Source organism: Panicum virgatum, chromosome 8N, assembly GCF_016808335.1.
Source record: "Panicum virgatum strain AP13 chromosome 8N, P.virgatum_v5, whole genome shotgun sequence".
Taxonomy (NCBI): Eukaryota; Viridiplantae; Streptophyta; class Magnoliopsida; order Poales; family Poaceae; genus Panicum; species Panicum virgatum.
This window is the reverse complement of record NC_053152.1, coordinates 1,237,934-1,253,723: the sequence shown is the minus strand read 5'-3', so window position 1 is coordinate 1,253,723 and position 15,790 is coordinate 1,237,934. Positions and strand designations below refer to the sequence as shown.

Below are 15,790 nucleotides of genomic sequence, written 5' to 3'. Positions count from 1 at the left end.
TCTCGAGCTAGGCGAGTAGGTTGCACCCTTATATTAAGGACAAGGATGCAGCTTGTGTAGTTATCCTGATGGAGAACTGTGTAAGCTATCCTGGACTGGTGATGCTGTCAGCTAGAGAAATTGCCTTTAATGTAGTCGATATGCCAGTAAAGACCCTTGCTTTATTAAAGAAATCAACTGACATCACCATATTGCTTGGATCAAGGGTAGAACTTGCGCAAGTGCTCAATATTCCAGGAATTTGGTACCTCATTTCCATCTGCATCAATGATTCTGTATGATCCTGGTCTTGTAACTTTGGTTACGATAAATGGTCCTTCCCATCTGGAATTTAGCTTGTGCAGTCCTGTCTCATCCTGGATCCTTCGTAGAACTAGATCTCCAATGCTGAAGGATCTTTGCTGGACGTTGCTGTCATGGTAGCGTCTAACTCCTTGAAGATATCTGGCCGATTGAGTTAGAGCGTTGACTCTGGCCTCTTCAACTGAATCTAACTCGAGTTGTCGAGCTTTATCTGCTTCTCCTTCTTGATAAACTTCAACTCTTGGCAATCTCCACATGATGTCTGCCGGTAGTATGGCCTCTGACCCGTAGGTGAGAAAGAAAGAAGATTATCCAGTTGCTTTGCTAGGCTGGATTCGCAGCCCCCAGACTACATGAGGAAGTTCTTGAATCCACTTGCCACCTTTCTTGGTGTTGGCATCGTTGAGTCTTTTCTTCAAGCCGTCGAGTAGTAAACCATTGATTCGCTCAACTTGTCTGTTTGCCCGAGGATGAGCTATTGAGACATATTTGACCTCAATGCAGGAGTTATCATAGAAATCCCAAAAAGATTGTGACGTGAAGTTAGAACCAAGATCTGTAATGATGGTGTGAGAAAAGCCATATCGGTGGATAATGTCAGAGATGAAATCCACTGCTCTGTTGGATGAGATCTTGACAATGGGCTTGTACTCGATCCACTTGGTGAACTTGTCGACTACTACCAACACATGCTTGAATCCTCCTGGAGCTACGGTTAATGGTCCGATCATGTCCAAACTCCAACAGGCGAACGGCCATGATGGAGGGATTGTTATCAAGTTATGTGCTGGGACGTGAGTCTCCTTGCCGAAGAATTGGCAGCTAGGGCACCGTCTGACCAGGTCTTCTGTGTCCGAAACAGCTGTTGGCCAGAAGAATCCTGACCTATACGCCTTGCCGACTAGTGTCCTTGATGCAGCGTGATTGCCGCAAACTCCTTCGTGTATTTCTCGGAGGATGTCTTTGCCTTCTTCAAGGGTAACACACTTCATGAGGATGCCTGAAGCAGAGCACTTGTATAGGTTGTCGCCATTGAGGACCAAACCCTTGCTACGCCTGATGATGCGGGCAGCTTCAACGCTTTTAGGATCAACATGTGGTGGAAGCTTGAACTCCTTGATGAAGTCGATAAACTGAGTCTGCCAATCTTCTTCAATCATCAGCACTTCTCTGACTGTGGTCGGGGCCTCCATGTCAGTGGCTTGTTGGCTTTGTTCCTTGACTGATGGATGGTGAAGTTCATGGACAAAAACTCCCGGTGGAACATCTGCTCTAGTGGACCCAAGTTTGGAGAGGACATCGGTTCCCACGTTGTTGTTGCGATCGACGTGGTGGATTTCCAATTCTGAGAACTTGTTTTCGAGCTTTCTGATTTCTTCAACGTATGCGTCCATTGTATCCTTGTTGATGTCCCATTCTTTATTGACTTGTTGAACGACGAGTAGAGAGTCGTCGTAGACAAGTAGTCGCTTGATGCCCGAGAGATACTGCTAGTCGGAGGCCGTGTAGCAATGCCTCGTATTCAGTTTCATTGTTGGAGACATTGAACAAGATTTGGAACACATACTTCAATTGTTCTCCCTTGTGGGAGATGAAAAAAAACTCCCGCGCCGCCTCCGTCGATCTTGAGTGAGCCATCGAAGTACATCACCCAATGCTCTGAAATATTCTGGGGTGCTGGAATTTGATTTTCCCGCCATTCAGCCAGGAAGTCGACTAGTGCCTGTGACTTGATTGCTGTTTTTGTCTTGAAGTTGATTTCCAAGGCTCCCAGTTCAACTGCCCACTTTGAGATTCGTCCAGTGGCATCCCGATTGTGGAGTATATCCCCCAATGGGAAGTCAGTTATGACTGAGATCTTATATTCGTCGAAGTAATGCCGGAGCTTCCTGGAGGTGATTAGAATTCCATACAGAAGTTTCTGAATTGATAGATATCTAACCTTTGATTCAGAGAGTACTTCGCTGATGAAGTAGACTGGTCTCTAAACACCGTAAGCGTGGCCTTCCTCTGGGCGTTCGACTACTATCGCCGTACTGACTACATGGGTAGTCGCAACGATGTAGATGAGTAATTCCTCACCGGGTAGTGGAGCTGTTAGAATCGGCTGTGACTAGAGAAGATGCTTGAGATTCTCGAGTGCTTCCGCGGCTTCTGTAGTCCACTCGAATTTATCTTGTCGCTTTAGGAGTTTGAAGAAGGGTAATCCCCGTTCGCCAAGCTTGGACAAGAATCGATTCAAGGCTGCCATGCAGCCTGTAAGCTTCTAGACGTACTTGATGGTAGCTGGAGCATCCATGGCCATGATGGCATTGATCTTCTCTGGATTAGCCTCAATTCCTCGGTTACTGATGATGAATCCGAGTAGTTTTCCAGAGGGTACACCAAAAACGCACTTGGTTTGGTTGAGCTTCCAGCGGAATTTTCGGAGGCTGTTGAAGGTCTCTTCCAGGTCAGTAATGAATTGATCCTGGGATTGATCCTGGGTCTTGGTTTTGACAACGACGTCGTCAACATAGGCTTCGGCATTACGATATAGCTGATCGGAGAAGCACAGCTATATCGCACGCTGGTAGGTAGCGCCAGCGTTCTTCAACCCGAAGGACATGGCCTTGTAGGCGTATGTCCCGTAAGTGGTGATGAAGGCCGTCTTGATTTAGTCTTCTTCTTTTAGGGCGATCTGATGATACCCTGAGTAGCAGTCGAGGAAGGATAACAGGACACATCTTGCTATCAAGTCGATTACTTGATCAATACGTGGTAGCCCGAAAGGATCCTTCGGGCAGTGCTTGTTTAGATCAGTGTAGTCGACGCACATCATCCACTCGTTGTTGTTCTTCTTCTGGACGAGCACAGGGTTGGCCAACCAATCAGGGTGGTAGACTTTCTTGATGAACCCTGATGCGAGTAGTTTTGCCAGCTCTTTCTTGATGGCTTCTCACTTGTCCGGTGAGAACCGCTGTAATCGTTGCTTTTTTTGTGTGGCTTTAGGGTCGACCTTCAAGGCATGCTCGATCAACTCCTTGGGCACCCCTGGCATATCCACTGGTTTTCATGCAAATACGTCTCGGTTGGCCCTAAGGAAGTTGACGAGCTCGAGTTCCTATTTGTCACCCAGTCCTGCTCCGATGATGGCAGTTTTGGAGTCGTCTCCCTCTTGTAGCTGGATAGTCTTGGTGCCCACATCACTAGTTGGTTTAACCGACGATTGGCTTGGCTTCTTGGAAGGCATCGACTCCTTGAGTGAGAGTTCCTTAGCAGCAGCAAGTATTTCACTGACAGAGCTAGGGACCCGGATTGTGGCAGCATGATCAATTGCTTCCTTGTCACACTCGAAAGACTTAAGGAGGTCTCCACGTAGTGAAAGGACTCCTGTGCTGCCGGGCATCTCGAGGAGCAGGTAAACATAGTGCGGTACTGCCATAAATTTGGCTGGTGCAGGTCTTCCCAAGATAGCATGGTAGGAAGATTCGAAGTCGGCTACTTCGAATTTGATGTATTCTGTCCGGAAGTTTTATTCTGTACCAAATGTGACTGGGAGAGTGACCGAGCCAATTGGAGTAGAGGAATTTCCGGGGACGATATCGTAGAACGGAGCTTTGCTTGGAGTAAGCAGATTCATGTAGTTGAGGCCCATCTTTACCAATGTGCTTGCAAAGATCAGGTTGAGCCCACTTCTGCCATCGATGAGTACTCGAGTAAGCTTGGAGCCCTGGACGACTGGATCGAATACTAAAGGGAACTTTCCAGGTTTAGAAAAGCTGGTCCATTGATCTTCCCTACTGAAGGTAATAGGGACCTCACTGTATTTGAGTGGCCTCTGAATTGCTGGCTCGACTGAGAAGATCTCTCTGAGTAGGAGCTTCTGAGCTCTTTTGGAGAAGCTAGGGTCTCCTCCAAATATGACATTGACGATGTTTTGTTGCTGTTGGAAACCATCATGGTCTTTCTTGTCGTCTTCGTCATCTTTATCTTGTTTTTTCTTAGGAGCATCTGCAGCTGCCGATTGGAAGGATTTGCGCAGAATCGTGCACTCCCACATCGAGTGGTTGCTCTTGGGGTGGATTGGGCATCTCTTGTTGTGGAGAATTTTGTTGAACTGATCCTGCGGCTTGTCGCCCTTCTTACTACGTGGGGTGCGATCCATAGTGCCGACTGTATCGTCAGGCTTGCGCTTGCGCGCAGGATCCCACTGGTTGCTAGGGCCTCCACGGTCGCTGTAGCGCTTCCCATTGTTGTCGTTGTTGCGGCAGGGGAAGCAACTGCGTTCTTGCTCCTCTTCATCAGCCCAGTGCTGCATCAAATCCCGTAAATCTACCACTGTTTTGGGGCGATTACGCCCGTAGTCACGGTACAGGGATTGGACGGTGATGCTGCTCTGGAAGTAGTCGATGACGTCGTCGTCGGCGACGTTGGGGATGGTGGCTCTTGTGTCGAAGAAGCACTTGATGTAGGATCTGATCAACTCGCCTTGCTCCTGTTTGCACATGGACAGGGCGTGTGAGTAGCTACTCGGTGTAGTGACCCTTGGAAGTTGTCGATGAAGGCCTTCTTGAGGTCATCCCACGAGTGTATGGACTCACGCGCCAAGCTTTCGAGCCACATGAGGGGTGCGGGCTCTGGAGCCATCGGGAAGTAGAGGACCTTAGTGTTGGTGTCTCCTCCTACAACACTAACAGCGGTCGAATATAAACGTAACCATTGAGCAGGGTCTTGCTTACCATCGTATTTCTGGATGTTTGTCGGCTTGAAATCCTTTGGGTACTCGATGTTGTCGAAGACTCTGCTGAGGGCGGGAAAGCGATCGGAGTTGTCCGCAAGCTGTGCTCTGCGTCTTGCGTTGATGATATCCCGTGCATCCACGATGGAGTTGGCTACCTCTTCCCTATTATGCCCACAGTTGTTGTTGCGGTTTGGCTGAGGCCCAGGAGCTTGGTTTGCTTGCGGTTGGCCACCCCTGGGGCGATGACTGCTCGCAGCTTCCTGATCCTCTTGATTTCTTTGGTTTTGCTGCTCCTGTTGTTGTTGACGCTGGTGGCCTCCGGGGGTACGGCTTGCCTGAGGTATGACTGCTGCAGTAGTCTTTGATCGCGTACCGTGGAGTGAGGACAGTGGGTTCTGTCTCTCGAGTTGTTCAACAGCGTTCTTGGCGAGATTTATGACTCGTTCTATCTCCGGATTCCGGGGCATCGTCATGAGTCGCAGGGTTGCTTCTGTCATCGCAGCAATTGGTGTTCCGAAGACCGGGTCTACGACGTTGTTGAATTCGTTGTTGAGGTTGCGCGGAGGAAGACGAGCACGTTCAGCTGCATGAACCCTGCCCTCCTCTTTACGTCGATTTCTTGCCCTGCGAGCTGTGCGAGTGGCTTCATCTTCATCTGGTGGGGCATCTTGGGTCAGATTATCTGCTGAAATCTGATCCAAGGCTTTGTTTGGATCATGCTGACTAGCTTCAGGTTGTTGGATGATGACTGGAACCAAACGTTCAGGTGAGAAGCTTTCCAAATCTGAGTCGTAGTCAGCTAGAACAGTTTCTCCGGAACCAGTTTCCCTCTCGGTTGCGAGGGGAGTACCATGTTGAAACGGAAGATCATCAATACTTGCGACTTCCCGAAGGTTGTCGAGTAGTTCCGCGAGGGTATGACTTCGGCAAGATTTAAGTTGCATCTTTGCCAGCACATTAGTGATGCGATCCAGGCTGTCTTGAGGTGACTTGACTGGATCTGGGTATACGTCGAAAACGGGTGCCTCCCGGCTAGTGGTGACCAAGTGGTTTTTGAGGTGGAGTAGATGATCCAAACTATTTTCATAGATGGATTTAATCATCTGTTTATAAGCAGATGATGAATTGCGCAAGCCGAAAACGGGTTGAGCAAAAGGAGTCCCAATCCGAGTAGATTTCGGTTTGAGATTGATCTGAGTCCGAGTGGAACTCGAGTTGTCTTCGAGTTTCGCCTCGATCTCCTTGGCGAGGTCGGGAAGCAACATGATGCCGTGATCGTTTGATCCGACGAGTTTGTTGGAATCTTCCGATGTGGTGATCTTCAGTGCGAGAGAGTTGGTTAAGTGGCTGTCGAAGCCACCACCATTGCGACGCAGACCCACGAACCGAAGATGAAGGTGGAGCCTTGAGGAGGCGTCATGGTGCTGAAAGCGAAGGTGGCCATCGAACTCGTCGATGAACTCGCCGAGTCCCCTACCTGGCGCGCCAGCTGTCGGTGTTTACCGCCAAGCCTGCTCAGGGATACCCTTAGCAGTAAGGTTTGTAGGTAGGATCGACGGCTCTGGAACTCGATGGTGCAAGGAACACAAAGATTTAGACATGTTCGGGCCGCGAATTGCGTAATACCCTACGTCCTGTGTGGTGGTTTATATTGCCTTAGGTGTTCATGTGTTTCGAGGGGGTCCCTGCCCGCCCTTATATATCCGGGGGGGAGTTACATGGAAAGTCCTAGCTCAGTACAGTTGGAGTCCTACTACAACACGATCGGGTAGTTTTCTTATACTGCAGCTAGTTCTATGCCTATTCGGGTAGTTTACCAGAGAGGTAAGGTACATCCATGAGCTTTCCCTTACTCTAGAACATTCTATGCATGTGAGCAGTCCCGCTGCCCTGAGTCTGACACCCCCCACCCTCCTGCCTGCGCCTCCTGGGCTCACCCACGCCGTTGCTGACCTCCCCGGAAGTCGCGCTGAGCTTCCATCCTCCCCGAAAGCCATGGCCGGAGCTTGAGATCCCGCTGCCGTCGCCGTCAAATTCCGCCACGGTGTGGGGCCTCCGACCGTTTCCCTCCGCCGGGAGCTCTATGGCGACGTCCCCGACCTCCCTGGCAGCTCGCGTGGGCCTATCGTGGGCCCTAGTGACCTCGCGTTGGCAGCCATGGCCGCCGCCACCATCCCCACGCCGCGCCCCCAGCTCCGCCACTCACCTACGCCCGCCAAGGACCCTTCCGCTTTCGCAGTCTCCTCCTCTTCACGGTGGTGTCGGCCACACCTAGGGTTGGGATAGGGCTGGTGAAAAAAGAAAAATTCAAAGGAGAGGTCCCACATGTTAGGTATATGACAAACCAAATTTGCTTAGCCTATTGATCCCGGCCCTTTGAAAAGCTAAACAACTAGCTAAATAGCTAGCAAAATGTGAATTTGACTAGTGGGATTTACCTAACTTTTTTTGGAGATGCTCTAACCGATCGAGCCCTCCATATATATATGCACCGCCGCCGGGGTTTATAAAAGAGTACGCCAAAGATGTGCGGCATCGTCTTTGGAGGAGTTGTGTGCGTGCAATGCAAGTTGAGCCGCTGCGCGCGGGGCGCCTAGCCTAATAACGAACCCGCCGCCGTACCTGCTGCCGCTGCTTCCTTCCACACCGGCCGCCGCACTGCTCAGCCATCGTGCTCCTCAGCTCCTATATATATAGTCAGCTCAAGCTAGCTAGTAGCTAGCTTGCTAGGGGACCTGCTGCTGGTTGGCTACACTAGTGTTCCCTTCCTTCCATGCCGTCCATCCTCCAGCTTGGTCCAAGTATCTAGTGCGCGTGCATCGTCTGTTCAGGGCGCACTAAGCTTAGCTATCTAGTGCGGGCGCTTGCGCGTCGGCAGGGCCGCCGCCGCTCTGCTGTACAAGTGCAAATCTAGCGATCGATCCCTCAATCGACCACGTACGTACGAGACGACGTCGAAACACCATGGCCGCTTCCGCCCTTGGCACAACAAGGTCATTGCTGCTGCTGGTCATCCTGCTCATCGCCGCCGCCGTCGGAGAGCCGTCCTCGTCGTCCCTGCTACCCCTCGCCGCCACCACGACGGTGAACGCCGCAGCCAATGGCCGCGGCGTTACATTGCGCATCGACCGCCGCCAGGTGCGTACGTCCTAGCTCGGCCCTTGGAGGGCAGCGAATCACCGTATATATTTACTGTCCATATATTCACTGGAGTTTCGTTTTAATTAGTACTAGCACTCATTTATTTTTGCAAGAGTTAGTAGTAACTACTCCCTCCATATCTTTTTACATGTCGTTAGGACATAAAATTTTAGTTTATTTTAGTACAATTATTTGGTCTAAAACGTCATATAAAAAGATATGGAGGTAGTATTAATTACTGTCCATAATTCGTTTTCACCTTATTAATTACCTCGTCACTGCTTTTTCCAAAAAAAAAACATTACCTCATCACTGAGCTAGTGTTTCTCGCATGTTCTACATATTCTTCTTCCTCTGGATCACCATTTGTGCATGCGTGCAGGTGCTTGTGGACAACGGCGTGGTGCAGGTGACGCTGTCGAAACCCCAGGGGCACATCACCGGCGTCCGCTACAACGGCGAGCGAAACCTCCTGCACTACGCCGGCGAGGAGAACTCGGGAGGGTAAATTCAAGTTTACGATTCTACTGTTTATTTGCAACCCAAAATGGCGGCAAGCTAAGCATGGATTGAAATGTCTATAGCTCTGTAAATTAAACAAATCATTATATATATGATGCAGGTACTGGGATGTGGTGTGGAACTATCCCGGCTCCCATCACCCAAGAGGGATGATCGACATGTGAGTGCTCGCTCATCATCAACCCCCTTCACAATCCTTTTTTTACTAACCCACCTCCTTGGTGTGTCTTGATACCCGTCATTGTCTGACATGCTCTCTAAGTTAGTTTCATTTGCAAAAAAAAAATCCTGTTGGTTAATCGGTGCTGTTGTTGTATTGCTAGTTGTTGCTACATTTACCATTATTGCAGCAAGAACATGTGTTGTTGCATCTCGCAACATATCATAACTTTTCTGTAATTTAAAAGCTCTTGACCGGATACACCATATACCTGCTCCTAGCTAGCAATAACTTGGGTTTATTGATGCGCCGTCAGACATATATAGAAGATCATGAGGCGACGTCCTCGATCTAGGCTTGTGACGCTGCATTTCCAGCAGCAAATCAGCAAGGTACTCTATGAATGAGCACCGAAAGGATGAGGACTTGACTGATTTGCTGTAAAGCGTCGCTCCATCTTAACTTGTCTGACTGAAAAACAATGCTAGCTAGCTCGTCTTAAACGCCGTCAGAAATCACTGCGCAACTGCAAACAGTGGAGTGGACCAGTGAAGATTGAAGCAGCAATGATTTTCAAACGTACTCACGGGCTAGTACAGTGGAGTACTAATCTCCAAGGCAAAGGACGCTTTGCGATCTATTCGGACTCACGGGCCTAGTACAGCTGAAGAAAATATTTGTGCATGTGCAGCAACTGTTTGGGTCCTTCATTTTGGATGCAACTAACTGTACCTTTTCCATTAGCAACTAACTGCATTTGATGTACAGGTTAGACAGTACGGAGTTCAACGTCGTGTCCTCAAGCCAAGAGCAAGTGGAGCTTTCTTTCAGGAGTACATATAATCCATCACGTCAAGATAGTGTTAGGCTAAACGTTGACAAGAGGTGACACATTCATTATTCAGATTACACGAGCAACAAACTTGAATATTCTGATCTTTCTGTCCTCTGAAATGGTGCCAAACTCTCACTGAAATCTGCTAAAAATAACTGTTTCTTCAGACTTGTGGTGCTGAAAGGCAGCTCCGGGTTCTACTGCTACGCCATCTTTGAGCACAGGGGCAGCTGGCCTGCCATGAACATTTCAGAGGCTCGGCTCGCTTTCAAACTCAACACGGACAAGTGAGTACCCGTTTTTTCTCCAGACATGATGATCAGGAATTTATCTGAACTTAACACAGAATTTTGTTGACCAAGCTGATTTTTTTTCCAACAACAAACTTGTGTTAGGTTCAATTACATGGCGATTTCAGACGACATACAGAGATACATGCCCAGCACAGCAGACAGAGATGAACCGCATGGTACTCCACTGGCCTACAAGGAGGCTGTCCTGCTCACTAACCCGAAGGAGCCACAGTTCAAGGGAGAGGTAAATACTACTAGAACAAGTTAAAATTTCAGACAGAGACAGAGCCATGGGCCTGCAACTCTCTGAATTTTCTTCAGGTGGATGACAAGTATGAGTACTCGCTGGACAACAAGGACAACGTCGTCCACGGATGGATCAGCAGCAGCCACCCCAACCCCACGGGATTTTGGGTCATCACTCCAAGCAACGAGTTCAAGAGCGGCGGCCCCATGAAGCGGGAACTCACTTCCCACGTTGGACCCACCTCCCTCACCGTAGGAAAAACTTCTGCCATTCCCTTCAACCCCCAATCCAGTTTCAATCAAGATAGATTATCCAGCATGAAAACTTTGTAATCTCTTTGTGCTCATATATTAGATGTTTCTGGGAACGCATTACATTGGGGACGACATCGTCCTCACCATCGGCGACGGCGAGTACTGGAAGAAGGTGTTGGGGCCTGTCTTCATCTACCTCAACTCCAGCCCGAAGCGAGGTGACCTCCGTGCCCTCTGGGACGACGCCAAGGCGCAAGCCCAAAACGAAGCCAGCAAGTGGCCGTACAGTTTCCCCAAATCACTGGACTTCCCCAAGGCCGCTGACAGAGGCTCGGTCACCGGCAGGCTACTGGTCAGAGACAGATTCATGAGCAACGACGACATGCCAGCCGGGATGGCGTACGTCGGGCTCGCCGCGCCCGGGCAGCCCAGCTCCTGGGCGACAGAGTGCAAGGTACGTGTGGCTGTCTGCTCTGTCACTGCAAGCAGCAAGCTGATGGAACTGGTTCTGAACTTCTGACACACCTTGTCATCAGAATTCAGAATTTCAGACATCCTGATTCTCTGATGCTGTGATGTGTACTACTGTATGCAGGGCTACCAGTTCTGGACGACGGCCGATTCCTGCGGCAGCTTCACCATCGGCAATGTCCGGGCGGGGGTGTACAATCTCTACGCATGGGTCCCGGGGGTTCTTGGAGACTACATGTACACTTGCCATGTCACCGTAACGCCAGGTTGCGCCATCGACCTCGGCGATCTCGTGTTCTTGCCCCCGAGGTCAGGCCCGACGCTGTGGGAGATCGGAGTCCCCGACCGGACCGCCGCGGAGTTCTTCGTCCCCGACGTCGACCCCAGATACGCCAACCGGTTGTTTCTGCACAAGGACAAGTAAGCTCTTGATCCTGATGGATCATGTCGCTTACTAAACCATGTGGCACGACGCTTTGATCAGCAGCTCTGCTCTCGGTATACCCGACTGCTGATTTGATCTCGTTGCACAGGTACAGGCAGTACGGCCTGTGGGAGAGGTACGCCGAGCTGTACCCTGACGGCGATCCTGTCTTCACGGTCGGCCAGAGCGATCACTCCAAGGACTGGTTCTTTGCGCATGTCACGAGGTACACTGATGCCACAGAGCTCTGTCTGATCCGTCTGTGCTTGCCTCTTCGTTTCTGCATGCTTCAGAGTTCGATTTTAATTTGCAGGAAGGTGGGCAATGGCTACGTGCCAACGACGCGTCAGATCCGGTTCAACCTGGACCGCGTCGTGGCGGACGGCACCTACACGCTGCGCATCGCACTTGCAGCTGCTCAGATGTCCAGACTGCAGGTACAAATCCTTGCAGCAGACTGAAGAATCGTGCGTGTAATGTAATGCAGTTCTGAACTTCTGATCCGTGCTGAACTGAACACGATCTGCGTTTGCGTTTTGGTTCTGAATTAAGGTGCTCGTGAACGGGGGCGGTGCGAGGAGGGGCGGGGTTGTGTTCACGACGCCGGAGTTCGGCGGCGGCAACGCGATCGCGCGGCACGGCATCCACGGCGTGCAGTGGAGCTTCGAGTTCCCGATCAGGGGGTACCTACTGCAGGAAGATGAGAACAGCATCAGCATCACGCAGACGAGGGCCTTCGGCGAGTTCTTGGGGGTCATGTACGACTACATCCGGCTGGAAGGGCCTCCCGGATCCTGGCGAGACCCCACGCGAGGGGCCTGATCAGATCACAAGAGCATCGAATTGGCTAGGAAGTATTTGCACATTATTCTGTATAGGATATAGACACAACGCAAGGTAGTAGCAGTTGTCGGAGTAAACTGAAGTTTGTACTCAGAGCAGTAGCAGGATGGATGGATTTCTGACCGGATAACACTTCGGGAAGCTAAAATACAAGAGTGAAATGGGCCACAATTTTTTGGAATTCTTTCTCATCTCATTTCGTATTGGTTTGTACCACTTGGCCTTTAGTGACCATCACATGTCCGTTAGTCCTTGTGTATGTGTGCTAGACCGGCATCAATGGTGGCTGGGCAGATTCCGGCCGATTCAGTCGGGGAGGAGTGTTGGTGTAAGATACTCTTTTGGGATGAAGAGATCACAACAACCCGGATTGACGAGAGCGGAGCCTCGAGAGGGAAGAGACTGTCACACTCACGGCACAAAAATCAATGCAGCAACGTAATTGCTATGGATTCACTCTCTCCTGTACAGTTACATGGGGGGTATTTATAGCCTAATGGTCCAACCAAGGTTAACCTAACCGGTGGGAACCGGTCTGGTTTGACCGGTTGTCCGGTCCGGTTCCGGTTTCGGCCGGTACCCAACCGGCCAAAATTCAAATTTTAAATTTGAATTCAAAAAATGAAAAATTCTCAAAAAATTCCTAAAAATACTTCAAGGTGTGATGAATCTAATGGTGTCAAATTTTCTCAAAAATTCATTCATTTAGTATAGTTTGTGGGAATTTAAAGTTAAATCAAAAAAGAAAAAGAAAAAAATGGGCCGGCCCATGAAGGCCCACCAATCAAACCGGTCAAACCGGCCGGTAAACCGGTCAAACCGGCTGGTAAACCGGTTGCACGGGAGCGTTTGAATTTCAAACCTACCGGTAAAACCGGCCGGTAAACCGGTCGGAACAGGTTGCATGGGAATTTTTGAATTTATTTGAATTTGGATTTGAATTCAACCGGTTTCCACCGGTTACCGGCCTAACCGGTCCGGTAAACCGGTACCGGAGGGCGGCGGTTAGGCCGGTCCGGTCGGATTTTAAAACCCTGGGTCCAACTACCCCATGGCTAAAATCCCTTAACTACCCCCTAACTGCCAGCATATGGGAATATTCCGGGGGTAATCTCGTAATGTTACAACAATCGACACAAAGTAGTGGAATTACAGCTGGACATGACACTCCGTACAAATTTCTGACAATGGGCCTGCCCCTCTTCGTGCCCCTCCGCGATCAATGTCTTCGCTGCCTCATCGAAGGGACTACTGGAGCCTCTTCGCCCTTCGTCTCTTCGCCATGTCGTGCAGCCTCTTCGCCTTCCTTCGGTCGGGAATTACCCGCGCTCTCCTCCCTTCGCTCCAGGGCCCTCGGGCGCGTCCTCTTCGCCTTCGCAGTTGACTTCGCCGTTTCGCTCCACTCCCTTGCTCGCAGTTGACCGCCTTCGGCGATGGGCGAAGGTGGTGTCCCCAACAAGGAGCTTGGTCGCGGGCTGGGAAAGGCAGAGCGAGAGTGCAGGAAGGTGGGAGAGGCACGTGCCAAACGAGATGGTGAGTCCGCCTGCTCAATATAGATTGCGAGCGGAAATCCGCGGATGCCTGATGCTCAACGGGATACCGAGCCGAGCAAGTTGGGGAGGCTATGGATCCTAGTTTCTAAAAAATTATCAAATTTATATATTTTCTAGGAAATTTATCTATTTTATCTATTATATCAGAGATAGAAGCGGTTGGAGATGCTCTAATATAAATGCGTCTTATTTTAGATGCATGATGGATAAGAATATCCATCATCTATCCCAACACAAAAACATGGTATAATAAGCTAGTCATATAGCCAAATCCCAACCCAAGATCATGTGTCATGCTTGTAGCCAAATAAGTGGATTATGGTCTTTGAATTGCACTACTCCAGTTTATGCAGAACTCTTTTTTACCATTCTTGAAAAAGCTATTAAGTACCGCCAATTATAACTTCAAATCTACCAAAAGTAGACACTGACGACTAAGTAAACTAAGAATGGATATGGATACCCCAAAAATTAATGCTGTGATTTTGGTATCTTTTCAAGATATGCAAAAGAAACCCTATTGGTAAGCTGACTTACGACGACTTGCAACTGATATGTTATAAATAGTTGCAGCCGGGCGGATCGGATGTTGGAGCATCTGTCGATCGAGTCCGGCAGGCAGACGCAACGGACTGTGTGCGTCTGCATGCACCTCTACCGAAGTTGTGACGGGTGTTGAGTCTATGCCCATGCTGCATACCTCAACGACTGACTTCAGAGTTCAGACCAACAGAAAGAACAAGCTGAACCGCCGGCCGATCGAGTGATCAGCTCGTGTACCTGCTCCATATAAAATAGGCAAGAGAGCCTCATCAGCTTGTTGTGAGTCAAAATTCTTTCGATCACACACATGCATGCACCAGCTTATTTGTATCTATCTCTTGGATCGGTCAGGGCGTCGATCGTAGGTATTGTTTTGCTGGGCATCGACCATGACTGTTGCGACCTCAATATTTCCGGTCATCCTGCTCGTCGCCTTTTCTGGAGCATCCCTGCTGCAGCTCGCCGGCGCAGGCCGGCCGCCGGTCCACGCAGCCCAAGGTGTTACGTTAAGCGTCCACCAAGGCCAGGTGCGTACTATTTTTATTTATTTATTTTGAAACGAAGGTGTGTACTATTCCGAGGTTATGTGGTTAGCCAATAGTAGCACATTTTTGTTACTCAGGTAACAAGGATTTGTTCCTTAGAATTAATTATAGGAACTATCCATATATCTGTTGAAGACTGTCGGTGCTAAAATTTATCACCTTCTAAACCATTGGATTAAAGAAATCCAATAACTCTGATCCATTCCCTAATAACTATTCCCTTGCTGGGTGAAATGATAAACTAGCTGGACACCATTTTTTCTGCATTTAATCTCAGTGCTTTTTTATTTTTTGTTAGACTTTAAAACATAAATTTGATAGATTCCATATTTAATTTATGTAATACCAATTTTAAATTTTTAATTATACATGAGTCCAAATTTACAATTAGCTATGTGTTACCATAAGTATTCTTCCCCATCATTTATGCAGTACCAAATATGTGTGTGTGTGTGTGTGTGTGTGTCCAAATTTTTCGCAGTACTAATTAATTCTGGATCTAATTTCATAGTTTGCTTAGAATAGAGTACTAATTAAATTATTTGTCTAGTTCAAAGTAATTGACGTTTTAGTTTGGATATGCATGACTTGGCCTCTATGAGTATATTTTAGCCATTATTTTATATCAAAACATTTTTTTGACATCCAATAAATATATGAGATTATCAAAATATTTTTCAAATATGTCTTGCTAAGTTGCACTGCTTCCGTTTATCAATGTAAGATGTATTTTTAGGTGAAAATATGTAAAAGTAGATTTTTCTGTCTCTTTATTTGCAATATGTTGTCAAGCCCATGTGCGGCACGCACATATTTTTTAAAAAAATCCCAAAAATAAGATTTTTACATTTATCATTAAGGATTATCATATTTGCTCACGCAAACCATGGGTAGACTTACATGATTGCATAAAGAGTGCATCCACAAGACATC

At 48.7% G+C, this 15,790-nt stretch overlaps 1 protein-coding gene across 1 annotated transcript; it reads left to right on the top strand.

Annotated features, from left to right (window-relative positions):
- Positions 1 to 7,776: 7,776 nt before the first annotated feature.
- Positions 7,777 to 12,348, top strand: LOC120686156 (probable rhamnogalacturonate lyase B). Its single transcript, XM_039968331.1, has 12 exons — positions 7,777 to 8,164; positions 8,550 to 8,671; positions 8,790 to 8,849; positions 9,618 to 9,734; positions 9,852 to 9,971; positions 10,080 to 10,221; positions 10,299 to 10,475; positions 10,579 to 10,932; positions 11,074 to 11,369; positions 11,483 to 11,599; positions 11,687 to 11,810; positions 11,926 to 12,348. The coding sequence occupies exons 1-12, from the start codon at positions 7,991 to 7,993 to the stop codon at positions 12,193 to 12,195; spliced, it is 2,073 nt and encodes a 690-aa protein (XP_039824265.1). The 5' UTR covers positions 7,777 to 7,990; the 3' UTR covers positions 12,196 to 12,348.
- The last annotated feature ends 3,442 nt before the right edge of the window (positions 12,349 to 15,790 follow it).

Coding starts and splice junctions, on each gene's coding strand:
- LOC120686156 (XM_039968331.1), top strand. CDS start 7,991: ATGGCCGCTTCCGCCCTTGGCACAACAAGGTCATTGCTGCTGCTGGTC. Junction 8,850..9,617: donor CCAAGAGGGATGATCGACAT/GTGAGTGCTCGC, acceptor TTTGATGTACAG/GTTAGACAGTACGGAGTTCA. Junction 11,811..11,925: donor CTCAGATGTCCAGACTGCAG/GTACAAATCCTT, acceptor TTCTGAATTAAG/GTGCTCGTGAACGGGGGCGG.